The sequence below is a fragment of the Drosophila ananassae genome, assembly GCF_017639315.1.
Source record: "Drosophila ananassae strain 14024-0371.13 chromosome 4 unlocalized genomic scaffold, ASM1763931v2 tig00000066, whole genome shotgun sequence".
In the NCBI taxonomy this organism is placed as follows: domain Eukaryota; kingdom Metazoa; phylum Arthropoda; class Insecta; order Diptera; family Drosophilidae; genus Drosophila; species Drosophila ananassae.
This window is the reverse complement of record NW_025319039.1, coordinates 223,415-242,799: the sequence shown is the minus strand read 5'-3', so window position 1 is coordinate 242,799 and position 19,385 is coordinate 223,415. Positions and strand designations below refer to the sequence as shown.

General features: G+C 38.7%; 1 protein-coding gene across 1 annotated transcript; it reads left to right on the top strand.

The window, feature by feature from the left end:
- Nucleotides 1-1,702: 1,702 nt before the first annotated feature.
- Nucleotides 1,703-13,222, top strand: LOC123257791 (uncharacterized protein RP821-like). The gene is made up of 3 exons (XM_044717776.1): nucleotides 1,703-2,151; nucleotides 8,201-8,999; nucleotides 12,595-13,222. Exons 1-3 carry the CDS (start codon nucleotides 1,918-1,920, stop codon nucleotides 12,615-12,617), a joined length of 1,056 nt encoding a protein of 351 aa, XP_044573711.1. The 5' UTR covers nucleotides 1,703-1,917; the 3' UTR covers nucleotides 12,618-13,222.
- The last annotated feature ends 6,163 nt before the right edge of the window (nucleotides 13,223-19,385 follow it).

Genomic DNA, 19,385 nt, shown 5'->3' with positions numbered 1-19,385 from the left:
ATGTTAATATATAAAAACATTTATATCAAGTGTATTTTATAGTCAGTTTTGCCTCGAATACAAACTTTACGTACAATGATTAGGTATATTGTCACAAAGTTCATCAGAAGACTTGATAATGTAGGTGACCAAACTACCTCCAGAATAGCCAATTGTGAGATGCTCTATCTTTTACCGCCACGCTGTAAATACGGCGGTAAAACAAAGTTGATAATTTTATTCCGCTGTGTATAATTTCAACAAACTCCGCGGAATAAACATATGAGTGAACCAATAATTGGCAGAGAAAAAGAAATAGCTATTCTACAAGACAAACTTCTTTCTCAATCAGCCGAATTTATTGCTGTTTATGGTCGGCGTCGTGTAAATGTTGTATTATCTGCATTTTATCAGCATAATATAGAAGTAATGTAATGCAGATATTATGCCGATGCCAAATTATACGATTACTTCTAAAATTGCTAATTGCCTTATGAGGATTGAAGCAGCAAAAGAAAAAGTGTTACATTTGCCACTCACTGTATCGATGCTCTCGTCCCTTCGTGAAACTGCACGGCTTTATACCACACACTATTCTACTATGATTGAAGGAAATCGACTTGAACCTAAACAGATTGAAGAGGTTTTAAGTGGTAAAAGCCACTTTCCAAAATATAGGAGAGATGAAAATGAGGTTAAAGGATATTATGCAGCTTTAACTCAAGTTGAACAATGGGCAGCAAGGGAAGTGCCTATTACTGAGAAAGCTATTCAAACACTGCATGCTCTAGTAATGGCAAGTGGAAAATCTAAAATAAAATCAACACCTTATCGTGATGGTCAAAATGTTATCCGCGATAGTCTTACACGTGCAATAATTTATATGCCACCTGAAGCAAAGGATGTACCAAAGCTCATGAGCAGTATGATTGATTGGATTCGTAACAGTGAGCAAGTGCCTTGCCCAATTATTGCAGGTATTGCGCATTATCAATTTGTAACAATTCACCATTACTATGACGGTAATGGTCGTACTGCAAGATTGTTGACTACATTAATTTTACACCTTGGTGGGTATGACCTAAAAGGACTTTATTCATTGGAAGAATATTATGCTAAGAATCTAGGAGCGTATTATGAAGCAATCAGTATAGGTCCATCGCACAACTATTACATGGGACGAGCTGAAGCAGATATTACTAAGTGGGTGGAGTATTTCGTAGAAGGTATGGCAAATTCATTTGAGAACGTTTTACAACGTATAAATAAAGAAGAATACCACGCTGATCAGACTGATCTTATACGTAAGCTTGATCCTAAACAGCGTAGGGCTCTTGAGCTCTTCCAGGAGTTTTCCGCTATTACAGCTAGTCAGGTTGGCGAACTATTTAATTTTAAGCCTCGTACCAGTGCGCAACTTTGTAAAAAGTGGGTGGAAATGGGGTTTATCAAGATTGTAGATTTTTCCAATAGAGGAAGGAAATACAAACTTAGTAAGCAATATGAAGATTTGATCTCAAATTAACTGAAAGCTCGCTAGGCAGGAAAGTAGTGCATAGGTCAAATTTCAATAAAGTGCTTGAAAACTAAATGTAAACTTAAAATTTTAAAAACTGGAATATGTACAACAACTTACGTGACTTCATCAAAGCCTTAGAAGAAAAAAAAGATCTGATTAGGATTAAGGAGGAAGTTTCAATAGTTCTTGAAATGACAGAAATTCACCGTAGGGTTTTGTCAAACAAAGGGCCAGCTATCATCTTTGAAAATGTTGTCACAGAAAACGGCAAAAATTCGATTCCAGTTTTAGTGAATTTATTCGGTACTATTGAAAGAATTGCCTTGGGACTGAACATAAATCCTGGTGAGCTAAGAGATCTTGGTAAACTTTTAGCATTTTTGCAATCACCTGAGCCGCCAAAAAACTTTAAAGATGCTATGAAGATGTTTCCTCTGCTAAAAGTCGTGTTATCGATGCGAAGTAAAGTCGTGAGCAAAGCTCCATGTCAAGAGGTAGTGCTAACCGGAGATGAAGTGGACCTAAGTCTACTGCCCATTCAAATATGCTGGCCAAATGAACCTGCACCACTTATCACCTGGCCGATTGTGGTGACAAAAGGACCTACGAAAGACAAACAAGATAATTTCAATCTTGGAATATATCGTATGCAGGTCTGTTGAGGAACGGAATGCATTTGGGCAACTTTGTATCTATTCATGTTGCTGAGATTTAGGCAACATGAATCTTAATTCCCCTTAATCATATTGTAAGAAGTTCTATATACATATAACCATGGCAACGCTGATCGACGCGCCGCCATTTTCTTATATACTTAATAATTTCCCTTTCTCACACATGTAAATCTATGTATGTATACCTAAGGCATCATTGCGCTGCGTCGCATTTACTTTATTCAGTTATTTCTTAACCGTCAATCAATAAACACCACAAAATTCATATACAGTCCACTGAGAAGCAGTCTCATTTCTGACCATAGTAAAGCTTTTGGTCCTTCGAGCCGGATTGACTGGAGAAATAATTCACCACTACACGGAGTATTGCCTTAAATGGAGGAATACAAGTTGCTGGTTGTAGGCCGCCGCAGACTGAAGGGTACGATCACGAGGATCGTGTCCTTAGCTGAGCGTTTACCTGCAACACAAACGAAGGATGGAATCGATGTCTTGTTGGATCGACTGGATTTGGCATGGAGCGAATTCGAGAAGATTGGCGACAAGATATCGCTTCACGATGCGGTCGATGGGTACGTAGATCCAGCCGACGACTACGAGGAGTACGAAGGAAGGTACCTGAGGGCAAGGGAGTTACTTGTCTCAGGAAAGCGCTCACTGGAGCCACAAACAAGCACTCAAAGCAATGAGTCAATGCCGGGTAATGGAGATGCACTTTTCCGGTTACTACAACAACAACAACAGATGCTAGAACGAATGGCTGTTTCTGAAGCAGCAAGTACACCTATTTCACAAGATGACGCAATGAACGCGGTAGCAACGCATAATGAACTACCGAAAATTCAAATCAAACGTTTTTCGGGAGACTACAAGGAATGGCCGGCATTTTGGGATATCTATAAAAGCACTATCCATAAGAAGCGACAACTATCAGATACACAGAAGTTTCACTATTTGAAATCACTATTGGCCGATGAAGCAGCGAATCTAATTGCACATTTGCCAATTACTGACAGCGCATATGAAACAGCAGTGTCGCGTTTAAACGAGAGGTACGACAGACCACGCCATATTGTGTTTTCATTATTGGAACAGTTCACAAAGCTACCAGAAACAACAAAAATTGATGTATCAGTGCTAAGGAAAGTGACTGATGGAGCAAACGAAATAGTTCGTGCATTGGACGCAATTGGAGAAAACACACGTGATTGCTGGATCATTTTTCTAATTTTGCAAAAAATGGATGCAGAAACACGTCGCAAATGGATCGAGGACAGCCGCGATTTAAACTCACCAACAACCAAGGATTTGTTCAAGTTCCTGGATACACGCTGTGAGGAGTTTGAACTCAGTCAACGACAAAGCATCGGGGATGGCAAGATCAAGCAAGTTGAAAAGGCGAGAAAACCTATGCATATTATGATGGCTGTCGAGAGAAGCAATGGCGTCAAGGGCAACATGAACGGACCCGATCTGATTGGATCTGCGGATTTTCTGGCGCTAAGTTGTGAACAACGAAGAGCAACGGCAAAAGAGAAATCGGTATGTTTCAACTGTTTGAAGCCTGGACACTTTACCAGGCAGTGTGAATCCAAATTCAACTGTAGGATATGCCACGCTCGGCATCATACCTTATTGCATGTACAACCGGCTGCAAATGCGCAAGGCTTTGCAGCAACCACGATCAGTTCGCAGGATACGGCACAGACCGTGTCAACAGGAAGGGAGGACCAGCATAATCAGGATGCTCCTCACACTACATCGGTGACAGTGAGTCACATCGCCCGAGCATACGGCTCACAATCGGCTGCAGACGCGCAAGGCTCTGTAGCAATTCCAAACAATTATGGGCGTCGCCAAAGCACGCTGCCGACTGCATTGGTATATGTCCAAAACGCAAATGGGATATATACAAGCTGCCGGCTACTATTCGACAGTGGATCTGAATTGTCATACATTTCGGAACGTTGCATCAACGCACTTGGGCTAGCACGTTCATCATCACGAATCCTAGTGTCAGGAATTTCTGCCATCAAGGCTGAGGCAACCAGAGGGGTCACTCAGCTGCATCTCAAATCTAGAGTTTCGGACAAAACTCTAAAGATTACCGCACACGTTCTAAGTAAGATCACATCTTCGCTGCAGAGACACAATGTTGATCCATCATCACTCAATGTGTTCAATGGATTCCTGATGGCGGATACCAACTTCGCATCAGTGGCCCCGATAGACATTTTATTGGGGAGCGACTACATTTGGGCCACCCTAACCGGCCAAAAGATGCACGACAACATGGGCAATCTTATTGCCATTTCTTCAATATTTGGATGGGTCATCACATCGGTTGGAGTTAATCAGTCTCCAACAACTACAACTCTATTCTCCACATGCAACATTGACACTACCCTACAACGATTTTGGGAGATAGAAGAAGTAAGCTGCTACGCACACAAGGATCCCGACGAAGACAAGGTGGAAAAACATTTCCTAGAAACTCACAAAAGGGATGACGCTGGAAGGTATATAGTTGAGCTACCTTTCAAAATAGCAAACCCGAAATTTGCAGACACGTTCCAGGGAGCGCGATCCCGCTTCATGGCTGTAGAAAGACGACTACAGCGCAATCAGGATTTACGAGAAAAGTACATCAAGTTTATGCAGGAATACATCAGTCTTGGCCATATGCACGAAATCAGAACACCAAGCTTCGATTCAGGCAATTTCTTCTATTTGCCGCATCATCCTATAGTTGGGCGAAAACTTAGGATCGTATTCGACGGGTCATTTAAGGACGCTAACGGAGTTGCACTAAATGACGTATTACACATTGGGCCTAGTATTCAACGCAATCTCTTTTCCGTATGCCTACGCTTCAGAATGTATAGATACGTATTCTCCGCAGATATCGTTAAAATGTTTCGCCAAATTTGGGTAAGCCCCGATCATCAAAACTATCAACGCATTGTTTGGCGAGAGCATCCATCAGCGCCTCTTAAGCACTATCAATTAGACACTGTAACTTATGGAACCGCTTGTGCACCATACCTGGCTGTACGAGTGTTAGAACAACTGGCATATGACCACAAGGAGCAATATCCTACTGCATCGAAAATCCTTTTGGAGGATTTCTACGTAGACGATGTACTTACTGGATCGAACAACGAGAATGAGCTAATAGCTATTAGGAATGAGTTATTAGAACTCATGTCACACGCCAAATTGGAACTCGACAAGTGGGTGTCCAATTCATCACGTATCTGCAGACGCGAATCCAGCACCGAACGAGAAGAAGAAGCAGTAAAAGTACTTGGAATTTACTGGAATTCAATCGACGATCAGCTGATGTACAAGACATGCTTGACATCAAATCCGAATTGTACAAAAAGGCAAATCCTATCAGATGTTGCGCGTATCTTTGACCCTCTTGGCTTATTATCGCCGATTGTGGTTCAATTTAAAATCATGTTTCAACAGTTATGGCTATTGGACCTGGGCTGGGATACGAAGCTTCCACCAAACATTGCCGAACCATGGCTCAAGTGCAGAGCAGATCTCGACACGCTAAAAAGGCTGAGAGTACCACGATTTGTTCCCAACAGGGAGGACTCGATTGAATTACACGCCTTTTCCGACGCATCAACCAAGGCATATGCTGCTGCTGTTTACTGTAGGTTTCGACATGAAGACGGAACATATTCGGTTTCATTGATGGCTGCCAAAACTAGGGTAGCACCACTGAAACAACAATCACTACCACGGCTGGAGCTTTGTGGAGCATTGCTGCTAAGTCGCCTGGTACGATCACTCAAGGATGGTTTACGACACAAGGATATACAAGTTTACGCATGGTGTGATTCAACAATTGTATTAGCCTGGTTATCATACCCACCATCGAAGATGAAAACATTTGTCGCAAATCGCACATCGGAAATTCTTGAAACGTTGCCACGACACGCCTGGCATCACGTAAGCTCAAAGGAAAACCCCGCAGATTGTGCATCAAGGGGAATGATGGCTACACAGCTCATGGAATTTCACCTCTGGTGGAACGGACCCACTTGGCTACACGATGAAGATGAGTATACAGTCAAAATTCAAAAATCAGAACTCTCTTTGAATATTTCAGAAACCCATGCACAGGACGAATTGAAGACAACAGCCATGCTCACTCTGAAGGAGATGGACAATTCATTATCAGAATTTGACGAACTAGTCCACCGCACCTCATCCTGGCAAAGGCTGGTACATACCGTGGGCTATGTTTTACGTTTTATTCAAAGACTGAAAGAGCCGCGAAAACGAGTCGAATCCACGATACTGTCTTTTGAAGAAATCAAGGCAGCACAAGTAGTATGCCTGCGGAACGCACAGGCGTGCTTTGGAGATGACAGAAGGCTTCTAGAAAAGGATCAACCACTGCGAAACAGGTCGCAGTTATTCAAGCTAACCCCGTACATTGGACAGGATGGTCTGCTACGAGTTGGAGGCCGTTTGAGGCAATCTCAATTACCAGAAGAAGTCAAACACCCGATATTACTTCCTAAGACACACCACATTACGAAGCTAATCCTGGAACACGAGCACTGGGTAAACTTACACCCAGGCACATCTGCACTGTTTGTAATAGTTCGCCAACGATATTGGATAATTGGAGCACGCAACCTGATAAGAAAGGTCACCCACAACTGTATCAGATGCTTTCGTCAAAGACACCATACTACGCATCAACTCATGTCCGACTTGCCAAGTATCAGAATCACACAATCACTTCCCTTTGTCAATTCTGGATGTGATTACGCTGGACCAATTACTCTCAAGGATCGAAAGGGTCGCAACGCTAAGAAGTCAAAAGGATACATATGCCTCTTCGTGTGCCTCGTCACCTCGGCACTACACCTGGAACTAGCCACTGATCTCAGCACGGAGACATTTCTGGCAGCTCTGAGAAGATTCATGTCGCTCCGAGGAAAATGTGCAAAAATCTACAGTGATAATGGCAGGAATTTTGTCGGAGCAAGGCGAGCATTGGACGAGATGCAACAACTCCTGGCATCTTCACAGCATAAGGATCGAGTCTCGCAGACATTGGCAGATGAAGGCATTAAATGGGTCTTCATTCCACCGTACGCACCTCACTGGGGAGGAAAGTGGGAGTCTTCCGTAAGATCAGTCAAGCTTCACCTGCGCCGCGTCATTGGCAACACTATCCTAACGTTTGAACAGATGCACACCCTATTAGCACAAATAAGTGCAGTGGTAAACTCAAGACCACTGTACTATACACCGGACACCGACGTCACATATCTGTCTCCAGCACACCTGTTGATAGGCAGATCATTCACAACAATTCCCGAAGGCGACATGAGCCACATACAGGAAAATCGACTGGACTACTGGCAGGGAGTTCAAGCACTATACCAAGGATTCTGGAAGCGCTGGCACCAGGAATACCTAACTACGCTACAGCATCGCCCCAAGTGGGGAACCCCGCAACCCAATGTGGAATTGGGATCAGTTGTTCTCATCAAGGATTCGAATACTCCTCCAGCAGCCTGGCCACTTGCAAGGGTCATCTCAACTCACACAGGAACAGATGGTAGAGTTCGTGCTGTCACATTGAAAACTGCTTCAGGAGAATCAACTCGCCCTATAACCAAGATCGCAGTTTTACCAAATTCAGAAACGATGTTTCAGGGCGGGCCGGGATGTTGAGGAACGGAATGCATTTGGGCAACTTTGTATCTATTCATGTTGCTGAGATTTAGGCAACATGAATCTTAATTCCCCTTAATCATATTGTAAGAAGTTCTATATACATATAACCATGGCAACGCTGATCGACGCGCCGCCATTTTCTTATATACTTAATAATTTCCCTTTCTCACACATGTAAATCTATGTATGTATACCTAAGGCATCATTGCGCTGCGTCGCATTTACTTTATTCAGTTATTTCTTAACCGTCAATCAATAAACACCACAAAATTCATATACAGTCCACTGAGAAGCAGTCTCATTTCTGACCAAGGTCATAGATAAAAAAACAACTCTAATGCGTTGGCTTGCGCATCGTGGAGGAGCAGGTCACCATAAACGATGGAAAGAGAAGGAACAAAATATGAAATTTCCTGCTGCTGCTGTGATCGGTAGTGATCCTGCAACGATTATTGCTGCAGTAACTCCAGTGCCAGAAACATTGTCAGAATACCAATTTGCTGGACTGCTGCGAAAGAAGCCGCTTGAGCTGGTAAATTGTAAGACTATTCCACTTCAAGTACCAGCTCACGCGGAAATCGTTCTGGAAGGCTATGTGAGTTTGGATAGATATCAAGACGAAGGGCCATACGGAGATCACACCGGCTACTATAATTCTGTTGAGCAATTTCCTGAATTTAATATTACTGCAATTACTATGCGTAAAAACCCGATATATCTTAGCACTTTCACTGGCAAGCCACCTGATGAACCATCGATTCTTGGTGAAGCACTCAATGAAATTTTTGTGCCCATTCTTATCAATCAATTTCCAGAGATAGTGGACTTTTATCTGCCACCGGAAGGTTGCTCATATAGAATAGCGGTAGTGTCGATAAAAAAATCCTATCCAGGGCAGGCAAAAAGAATTGTTATGGGCATACTTTCCTTTCTAAAGCAATTTTTATACACGAAGTTTATTATCGTTGTTGATGATGATATAAATATACGTGATTGGAAGGAAGTGATGTGGGCAATGTCAACAAGGATGGACCCTGTGCGTGATACAATCATGATAGAAAATGCACCTATTGATTATTTAGACTTTGCTTCCCCTGAAAGTGGACTTGGAGGTAAGATGGGATTTGATGCGACAAATAAAATCCCGCCTGAAACCAAACGAGAGTGGGGAAAGAAAATTGAGATGAGTGAGGAAATAGTAAGGAAAGTCGCGGAGAAGTGGGAGGAATATATGGACTAGACTTCTTGCATAAAAGCAGAAAAAAGTTTGGCGTTTTTTATAATGCCGCATTAACTGATAATTGTGCGTCACAGTGCCCTTTTTTTGTCATCCTATAGCTATACCGCCGCGGTATCTCTTAGCCGCTAACAAGTAGTGGGATGACGAGCTTATCGTCATCCTGCCGCGAACCGTCATACCGCCGCGGTATCTCATCAGCTAACAAGCAGCGGGATACTTAGGGATGACGGTTGTTGTTTAGCTGTAAATATTAAGAAATTTACCAAATGAAAAAAAAGGCAAAAGAAGCCCTGGGGTTATTATCCGCTTTAAAATATTGGCGTTTTTTATGTTTTAAACGCTTGACAAGCGAGATTCAGCCGCTTTTAATTGCAACTAACTTACGCTGCAAATGTTTAAGAAATTTACTAAGCAGAAAAAAAGACAAAGAATCCCCGAGTTAGCTAGTCTTTTACTATCTCTGTCGAGTATTGGCATTTTTTGATGTCTTGTAACGCTTTATAAGCGCGTTCAGCTTATTTAGATAAAAATCTAGATGTAGATGAAGTTTTGTAAAGACATACAGTATCTATATACTGCAAAAAATTGGTATCCGTTCAGCGGAGTGGCAGAATAAGGTAGACAAGGTGATCTAAAAAGATAATCATAGAGCAAAAGTGAAATAATATGGTAAACCTTTTAGAACTTTGCAAAAATTTACAGCAAAAAATAGAAAGGTTAGAAGCAAAAATAGAAAGATTGGAAAAAGAGAATGAAAGTTTAAAAGCAGAAAATAAGGCTTTAAAGATAGAAAATGCTGAGTTAAGAGAAAGACTCGGTTTAAGCTCAAAAAATTCATCAATACCAAGTTCCAAAGAGTTGTATAAAATAAAAAAGAATAAGCCGAAAAGCGAAAGGAATATTGGCGGTCAGGTTGGTCATAAAGGAAGTTTTCGCGCCAACATGGATGCAGATAAAGTAGTAAAGATAGAGTTGCCTAATACTTGCGAATGCGGAGGAGAAATTGCAATATGTGAAAAACCATATATTCATCAGAAAGTTGATCTTCCAGAAATCAAGCCTTATGTAGTGGAATATCAGTTAGAACATGGCCGTTGTCGGAGATGCGGAAAGAGAAGAAGTAGCAAGTTACCGGAAGGTGTTACGCCAGATACATTTGGTCCAAGGGTTAAGTCAATAATTGCAGCGTTCAGCGGATTCTACAAAAATTCAAAACGCGAAATAGCGAGTGTCGTAAATGATATCTTCAATTTGAACATAAGCGTCGGTAGCATATCAAATAGTGAACATAGAGTTGCTTCAAAATGCAAAAAAATGTATGAGCAGATCGAACAAGAGATAAGTAGGAGTAAAGTTCTACATATTGATGAAACGAGCCATTATAACAAAGGTAAACTCGCTTGGTGTTGGATGTTTGCAAGCAATACGGCAAGTTTTGTAAAATTTACAGAGTCAAGAGGAATGAAAGTTTTACAAAATAGTAAATTCTGCAATCGCAATAGCTTGGTAATAACTGACAGGTATGCAGCATACAATTATTTTGCCGATAAAAACAGGCAAATCTGTTGGGCACATTTATCAAGAGATTTTGAAAGATTAGCACATAGTTGGAATATTGAAGTTAAAGTTCTGGGTTGTTACTTGAGAAACGTGGCCACTGAATTATTTGCACTAAAAAAAGCTTTACTAAAAAGTGAGATAGATGTTTTGAGGTTTGTCAGACGTGCCAGAAAATTAAGAAAACGTACAAAGTATTACTTGAAGGAGATATCTCGTTTACCTGAAGCAATTGGAGCCTCTCGAGTTGCAAAAAATGTTCTGAGATCTGAAAGAATGATGTGGAAATTTTTAGATGACCCAGAAAATATTCCGCTGACAAATAACCACGCTGAACGGCAAATTCGGCATTATGTCGTTTATCGCAAAAACGTATCCGTTCAGCGGAGTGGCAGAATAAGGTAGACAAGGTGATCTAAAAAGATAATCATAGAGCAAAAGTGAAATAATATGGTAAACCTTTTAGAACTTTGCAAAAATTTACAGCAAAAAATAGAAAGGTTAGAAGCAAAAATAGAAAGATTGGAAAAAGAGAATGAAAGTTTAAAAGCAGAAAATAAGGCTTTAAAGATAGAAAATGCTGAGTTAAGAGAAAGACTCGGTTTAAGCTCAAAAAATTCATCAATACCAAGTTCCAAAGAGTTGTATAAAATAAAAAAGAATAAGCCGAAAAGCGAAAGGAATATTGGCGGTCAGGTTGGTCATAAAGGAAGTTTTCGCGCCAACATGGATGCAGATAAAGTAGTAAAGATAGAGTTGCCTAATACTTGCGAATGCGGAGGAGAAATTGCAATATGTGAAAAACCATATATTCATCAGAAAGTTGATCTTCCAGAAATCAAGCCTTATGTAGTGGAATATCAGTTAGAACATGGCCGTTGTCGGAGATGCGGAAAGAGAAGAAGTAGCAAGTTACCGGAAGGTGTTACGCCAGATACATTTGGTCCAAGGGTTAAGTCAATAATTGCAGCGTTCAGCGGATTCTACAAAAATTCAAAACGCGAAATAGCGAGTGTCGTAAATGATATCTTCAATTTGAACATAAGCGTCGGTAGCATATCAAATAGTGAACATAGAGTTGCTTCAAAATGCAAAAAAATGTATGAGCAGATCGAACAAGAGATAAGTAGGAGTAAAGTTCTACATATTGATGAAACGAGCCATTATAACAAAGGTAAACTCGCTTGGTGTTGGATGTTTGCAAGCAATACGGCAAGTTTTGTAAAATTTACAGAGTCAAGAGGAATGAAAGTTTTACAAAATAGTAAATTCTGCAATCGCAATAGCTTGGTAATAACTGACAGGTATGCAGCATACAATTATTTTGCCGATAAAAACAGGCAAATCTGTTGGGCACATTTATCAAGAGATTTTGAAAGATTAGCACATAGTTGGAATATTGAAGTTAAAGTTCTGGGTTGTTACTTGAGAAACGTGGCCACTGAATTATTTGCACTAAAAAAAGCTTTACTAAAAAGTGAGATAGATGTTTTGAGGTTTGTCAGACGTGCCAGAAAATTAAGAAAACGTACAAAGTATTACTTGAAGGAGATATCTCGTTTACCTGAAGCAATTGGAGCCTCTCGAGTTGCAAAAAATGTTCTGAGATCTGAAAGAATGATGTGGAAATTTTTAGATGACCCAGAAAATATTCCGCTGACAAATAACCACGCTGAACGGCAAATTCGGCATTATGTCGTTTATCGCAAAAACTCATATTTTACACAATCAAAGCGGGGAAATACATTCCTTGAGCGGATAATTTCATTATACTTAACTTGGAAACAAAGGGGTCTCAATCCTTTCCGAAATCTCCTATCTATTGTTTCTTAAACCACTCTCCTGAACGGATACAAAAATTGAACATAAGACGCCGATACATTAAGTAATCCTTACCTTTTAATCTGCAGATTGGCGAAAGCAAATACAATAGCTTCACTATCATGATAAGTGGGCTGGCGGAGTTTGTCAAGCAAGTTTTTTTGTTTCTGCGGGCTACCTGAGTCTATTGATTTCATTAGAGCCGAAACTCTTGAGACCTAGGTGATAATTCTATCTAAAAGAATGCCGAAAAAGAGCAGCAACCCTACGTAGGAGTTATTTTTAAATATGGACATGCATTGACTGGGATCGTCAGGATTGAAATTTTTGCATTGGCGGTGAAATATGAACCCTACGGCAAGTAGAGCAATATAAAAAATGTTATTTAATGATGATAAAATACCAGCATATAGCCACGTCATAAGAGATATTAAATAAAATCTTTTCAACCAAGATTTTGTTGTATCACCAAAATATAATGCGGTAGATTTCATCCCGAGTTTTTCATCATCTTTTTTATCTTGATGGGCGTATATGGTGTCATAACTAAGCGTCCAAAAGACGCATCCTATATAAAACAGCAAGGATTCTATACTGATCTGGTTTGTTATTGCTGCTGAGCCCATGAGCGATCCCATATTGAAGGTAAACCCTAAGAACAATTGTGGCCACCAAACATACCGCTTTAATAAAGGGTAAGTAGCTATCATACACATTGAGATTATTCCAAGTATGAGTGTAGTTTTATTAGTTAATAATAAGATTACCAGGGCAATAGACAGTAGCAGTGAAAGTAAAGCCAAAGCCTGCTTTATGTTTAATGCACCACTTGCAAGTGGCCTATATTTTGTTCGTTCAACGTGCGCATCTATTTTTCTATCGAAGATATCATTGATTATGCACCCTGCGGGTCTCATTAAAAATGCACCTATAGTAAACAAAACAAGGAGAAAAAGAGCCTGATATGATAGAGAAGTTGAGGCTAAAAGAATACCGCTCAAACTGGGAAATAGCACAAGCCACAAACCCGTTAAACTGTGCAACCTCATTAATGAAAAGTAACGATTGAAATGCATTAATTAAGTGTGATTATGTAATATTTTGCTTACATTAACAAAATTATCGAACGCTAAGTCAGGCTTGAAAACTAGTTCAGGTATAAATCGCAAATCAACATAACACAATATAGATTTACGTATTGACCATGCAGACTGGTTCATTTCATTAACAACAGTGTTAATATCACAATTATTCTCAGAAGGATCTCCAGTGCGTCTTTTTTCTGGATCTAAGTAGTCAGCTACTTGAATATTCAATGAAGATAACACAATATATACATCTGCTTTTTTCAAATCTTTACTTAATTTTACGTCAGATACCGCTACATTTTTATTGAACACCTTACCTTCCATTAGGACTCTTGATATCGCTCTATGCAATACCGATGCTATTTTTAGGTTTCTAATTTCCTTTTTCATATCCAGCTACTATAATACCCTTTCTTCTTGCACTAATTGATAAGCTTCTAAAATATCTCCAACTTTAATATCGATATTACCCTCTAGTGATACTCCGCATTCAAAGTTTACACCTACTTCTTTAACATCATCTTTAAATCTACGTAGTGCTTTTAACTTTCCTTCATGCACCAATTTGCCACCACGCATTACCTTAATTAAAGAATCTTTTCTTATGACTCCATCACTTACATAACATCCAATGATATTACCAGCTTTAGATACGTTAAATATTTGCCTCACAGATGCAAAGCCAACACGAACCTCTCGTGTAACAGGCTTTAACATTTTAGTTAAATACATTCTCATGTCGTCAATGAGCTCGTATATTATGTTATAAGTATGTATTTCTATACCTTTTTGTTTTGCCAAGTCCCTTATTTTTGAGTCCACTTTTACATTAAAAGCTAAAATTACTGCACTTGATGCTTCTGCAAGCAGCACATCTGAATCTGTTATCCCTCCTACTGCTTTGTGTAGGATATTTAATTTCACTTGGTCTTTACCGAGTTTATCAATTGAACTTGATATTGCTTCAATAGAACCAGTTACATCGCACTTTAAAACTACAGATAGTTCTTCTGTTTCGCTGTTATTACGACTGAATATATCTAAATTATTGTCGCCCAAATCTTCTTTCTTTTTCTTGATTAACTCTAGCCTGTATTCAACAATTTCACGCGCCTGCTTTTCAGAATTTATAACAACAAATTTATCTCCAGCATTTGGCACACCATTTAGACCAGTAATTTCAATTGGAGCGGAGGGTAGTGCTGCTTTTTCTCTTTGACCGAGGTGATTAACCATACTACGTACTTTGCTGTATGTTGTACCAACTACCAATATATCACCAACCTTTAACGTTCCTTCCTCAACTATCAATGTGGCTGATATTCCTTTCGCTTTATCTATTTTGGATTCTATTACCCATCCAAGTGCTCGACAATCTTCTATTGCTTCTAGCTTCATTAATTCAGCGATTAACAAAATCGTCTCTTCTAGTTTATCTAAATTAGTTTTCTTTTTTGCTGATACTGGCACAATCATAACATCACCACCAAGCCCTTCAGGGATGAGATCATATTGAGGCAAACTATTAATTATTTTTTCTACATCACCAGGCTCAGATTTATCAATTTTATTAATAGCAACTATAATGGAAACATTTGCTGCTTTTGCATGATTTATTGCTTCAACTGTTTGTTTCATGATTCCATCGTCAGCTGCAACTACTATTACAACTATATTAGTAATATTGGCACCACATGCACGCATCGCAGTGAACGCTTCATGTCCTGGTGTATCAATGAAAGTAATTTTTTGCTTATCTTTTGTTATTATTTGATAAGCACCTATGTGTTGAGTTATGCCACCTGACTCTCTTTCTGCAACATTAGATTCACGAAATGCATCGAGCAATGAGGTTTTACCATGATCGACGTGTCCCATAAAAGTGACGATTGGTGGTTTAGGTTTTTTAGGCAGGCTTTCTCTGCCTTCTATAAAAAATAAATCCTTTTCTTTGTTGGCATCGCTCACTCGTTTAGCCGTATGATTAAATTTTTCCACTATTTCACATGCTATATCTGGATCCACCAGATCATCTACTCTATAACTCTCACCGACTTCTTCTTTGAACATTTTTAGCACACTCTTGCTATCTTCTGCCATGCGAATAGATAACTCCCTGATAGTTATTTTGTCTGGTATAATAACTTCTCTTGATATATTTTTACCCTTAGTAAACTTTGACTTTCTACCTCTTATACCAAACCTTTGCTTAAATACAGGGGGTTGTTCAGTTTTTTCATCTATTGCCTGTGCAATTACCAGTTTAGAATGCTTAGAATATATATCTTTGTTGACTTTAAAAGACTTTTTATCGTTGTCCTCATGGTCAATACTATCTTCTTTTGGTTCAACTAAGTGGGTATTACTTAAAACTTGCTTATTTATTTCCTTAGATAAAGCGTCCGCTTCATTTTTCTCGTCAGTCTCTTTATTGCTGTCTTCTTTTGCTGTTTTCTCTTTTTCTTCTCTCTGATTTCTTTCTTTCAGCAAAGCAGCATTCTGCACAGCATTAATGCGAAAAATTTGTTCTTTCTCTGTTAAAGAACCTAATTTACTCTCGTCAAATAAATTATGTTCTTCTGCATCATGAGATTTTTTTCTTCTTTTTTTTACTACTGTAGCTCCAGTACTTGGGCTAGCTGAAGAGTTTAAATTGAGGTCTAATTTAAGCTTGCTTAAACCTTGGAGCGTTAATTTTTTATCACTGATATCTTCATTATTCATATTATTTTATTATATTAATCCAAGCTTTTTACGTGCTTCTATGATTATTGAATCTACTATATCTTTTAGATCTTCTTTGCTATCGGATGAGGAAGAGAGTATGCTGCAAAACTCATAACTTGATAAATCTGCTATGTCCTCTAAAGTCTTAATATCATGCTTACTAAGAGCAATTTTATTGTCTATTGATAAAGTTAAATTGATTACATCATCCTCCATACCTAAACTTTTTAGCTCTTCTATTTTTCTATCATTTTCTGCTTTCAGGTACTTATTTGCTCTATTGTGAAGTTCGTTTGCAATATCTTCATTAAAGCCCTCTATTGAAGCAAGCTCTTTAATTGAAGCGCTAGATATGTCTTCTACACTTGAAAAACCTTCTGTTACCAATAGCTGACCCATAATCTCTTCTAAGTTTAAAGCTTCAGCAAATAAAGCTGAACATTGACTAAGTTCTTTACTTCGCCTTTCTGATTCTTGCTGAGTGCTTAATATCTCAATTTTCCATCCAACAAGCTCTGAAGCTAATCTTACATTCTGGCCCTTTTTTCCTATAGCTAAACTCAATTGATCTTCAGCAACTATTAACTCTATGCAATTTTCATTTTCATCAATAATAACCTTCGATACTTCTGCAGGAGTAATGGCTTTGATAACAAATTGACCCAAATCTGAGGAGTAATTTATAACGTCAATTTTTTCACCATTTAATTCGTGTATAATAGTTTTTATTCTATCTCCCTTAACTCCAACACAAGCACCTACTGGATCAATGTTCTTGTCGGGAGAGAAAACGGCAACCTTAGACCTTGAACCAGCATCTCTAGCTATACCTTTAATTGTCACTAATCCGTCAGCAATTTCTGGTATTTCTTGATTTAATAATGCCTCCAAAAAGCCTTCATGAGTCCTAGAAAGAATAATTTGACGTCCATCATCAGAACGCTTAACAGTCTGTATGTAAGCTTTAACCTTATCACCTTCACGAAATGATTCACCACCAGTTAAATTTCGCAATGGAAGATATGCCCTAGTGCCATTTATGTCTATAATAAGATCTGAATATTCTACTTGTTTAACAATACCATACCTTATTTCTCCCACTTTATCTTTAAATTCCTCATATTGCTTTTTTGACTCTTCATCTTTAATTATTTGAGCAATCGTTTGCTGGGCAATTCTTGCTGAAGCAAGATCAGTGTTAAGAGAGAGCAATTCACTAACAGTATCTCCAACTTTTGCATCTCCTTTTATTAATTTAGCTTGTGTAAGCGTAATTGATTCACACTCAGTATTCTCTTTTTCATTTGATTCATCATCAATAACTTTTAGTTTTCTATATGAAGTAACTTTGCCTGTGTTTCTATCTATATCAACTACAATTTTACTTTTGCTACCATATTTTTGATGAGCCACTGCTTCTATAGCACTTTCTAGTGCCTTTATTACAACATCAAAATCTAAACCTTTTTGAAGTGAAAGCTCTCCTGCTGTTTTTATTACATCAAGGCTTCCAACTATGTTATTCTTGTTACTTTTCTGCTTAACACTGCTTTTACGATTAGCAATCATAATAAATAAATCCAATGTAATTAGTTATAATTATAGCTCCAACGGGCAAAGAACACTATCTTAAATGTTAAATGATTGCTAATTTAAGTCAAGTTTTTTCATGTTTTTGTATAACAAGCAACGCAGGAGTAAAGAATAAAGTTAAAACCGTTGCAGCCAATATTCCACTTGCTATGGTTGTTGAAATGTCAACCCACCACTGGCTTGATGGAGCATCATATGTGATTTGTAGCGTAAAAAAATTGATATTTAACCTGGTAATCATCGGTATTAAACCAAGAACTGTGGTTGCAACGGTAAGCAATATTGGCCTAACGCGAGAAATTGCAGCGTTTATTACACATCGCTTGATGTCATTTTTGTGTACCTTAATTTGGTGATGAAAGGCATCAAGCAATAGTATGTTATTATTTACTATAATTCCCGCCAAAGCAATTATCCCCACTCCACACATAACAACTACGAAAACTTGTTGGATAAGAAAGAAAACAAAAAACACACATGTTGTGGATAAAAACACTGCTGTCATTACGATAAATGTATGGTATACATTATTAAACTGTGTCACTAATACCAATATCATTAGTGTAATCGCTAATATAAAAGCCTTTAACAAAAATGCTCCTGATTTTTGTTGATCTTCTTTGTCGCCTTTAAAATCAATTTTTACTCCCTTGTCCCAATCCTGGGCAATAGAATTCTGAATGAACTTTACTCTTTCATCAACAAGATAGCCAGTATCAACGTCAGCAGAGATTGTCACTGTGCGTAATCCATCAATCCTGTTTAGTTTGTTTACCTTTTTTTCGGGAGCATATTTTACTATATTGCTCATAGGATACGGGCCATTAACTGTATTGATAAAAAGATTGTCTATAGTCTTCATGTTGCGATCCTTTCCAGGGAAACGGAGTACAATATCGATTTCTTCATCCGTGTTATTTGGTCTATATTTTCCAATCAACACTCCATTTGTAACCATCTTTATAAAATCGCCAATGGTTGCAACACTTACTTCAGAGCTTGTAGCCTTATTCTTATCAACACTCATATTCCACTCTATTTCAGGTGCTGATCTGCTATCTTGAATATTTATAAACCCGGATGAAGGTTGGTTCATAATTTCTAGAATTTTCTCTGCTGCTAAATTCAAACTGGATACACTCCCGCTGAGGTTAATTTGTATTGGCTTGTCAGCCGACGGTCCTGGCTTTTCCTCTTGAACATTAATTATTATTCCTTTCATGTCTTGCACACTGCTCCTTATATCATTTAGTATGTGCTTAGCTTTGCGCCTGAAGCGCCAATCCATAAGTTCTAGTTGTATTCTGGCGATAACGTTGTCTGAAAATGCTCCTGATCTAGCATAAGAAACATGAATTTCTTTTTCAATGCTCAAAATGCGTTCTTCCACTTCTTTGAGTATCAGATCTCGTTCTTTGGCTGATAAGCTTTCTTTTGCTTTAACACTGATTAAAATATTATCTGAATCCACT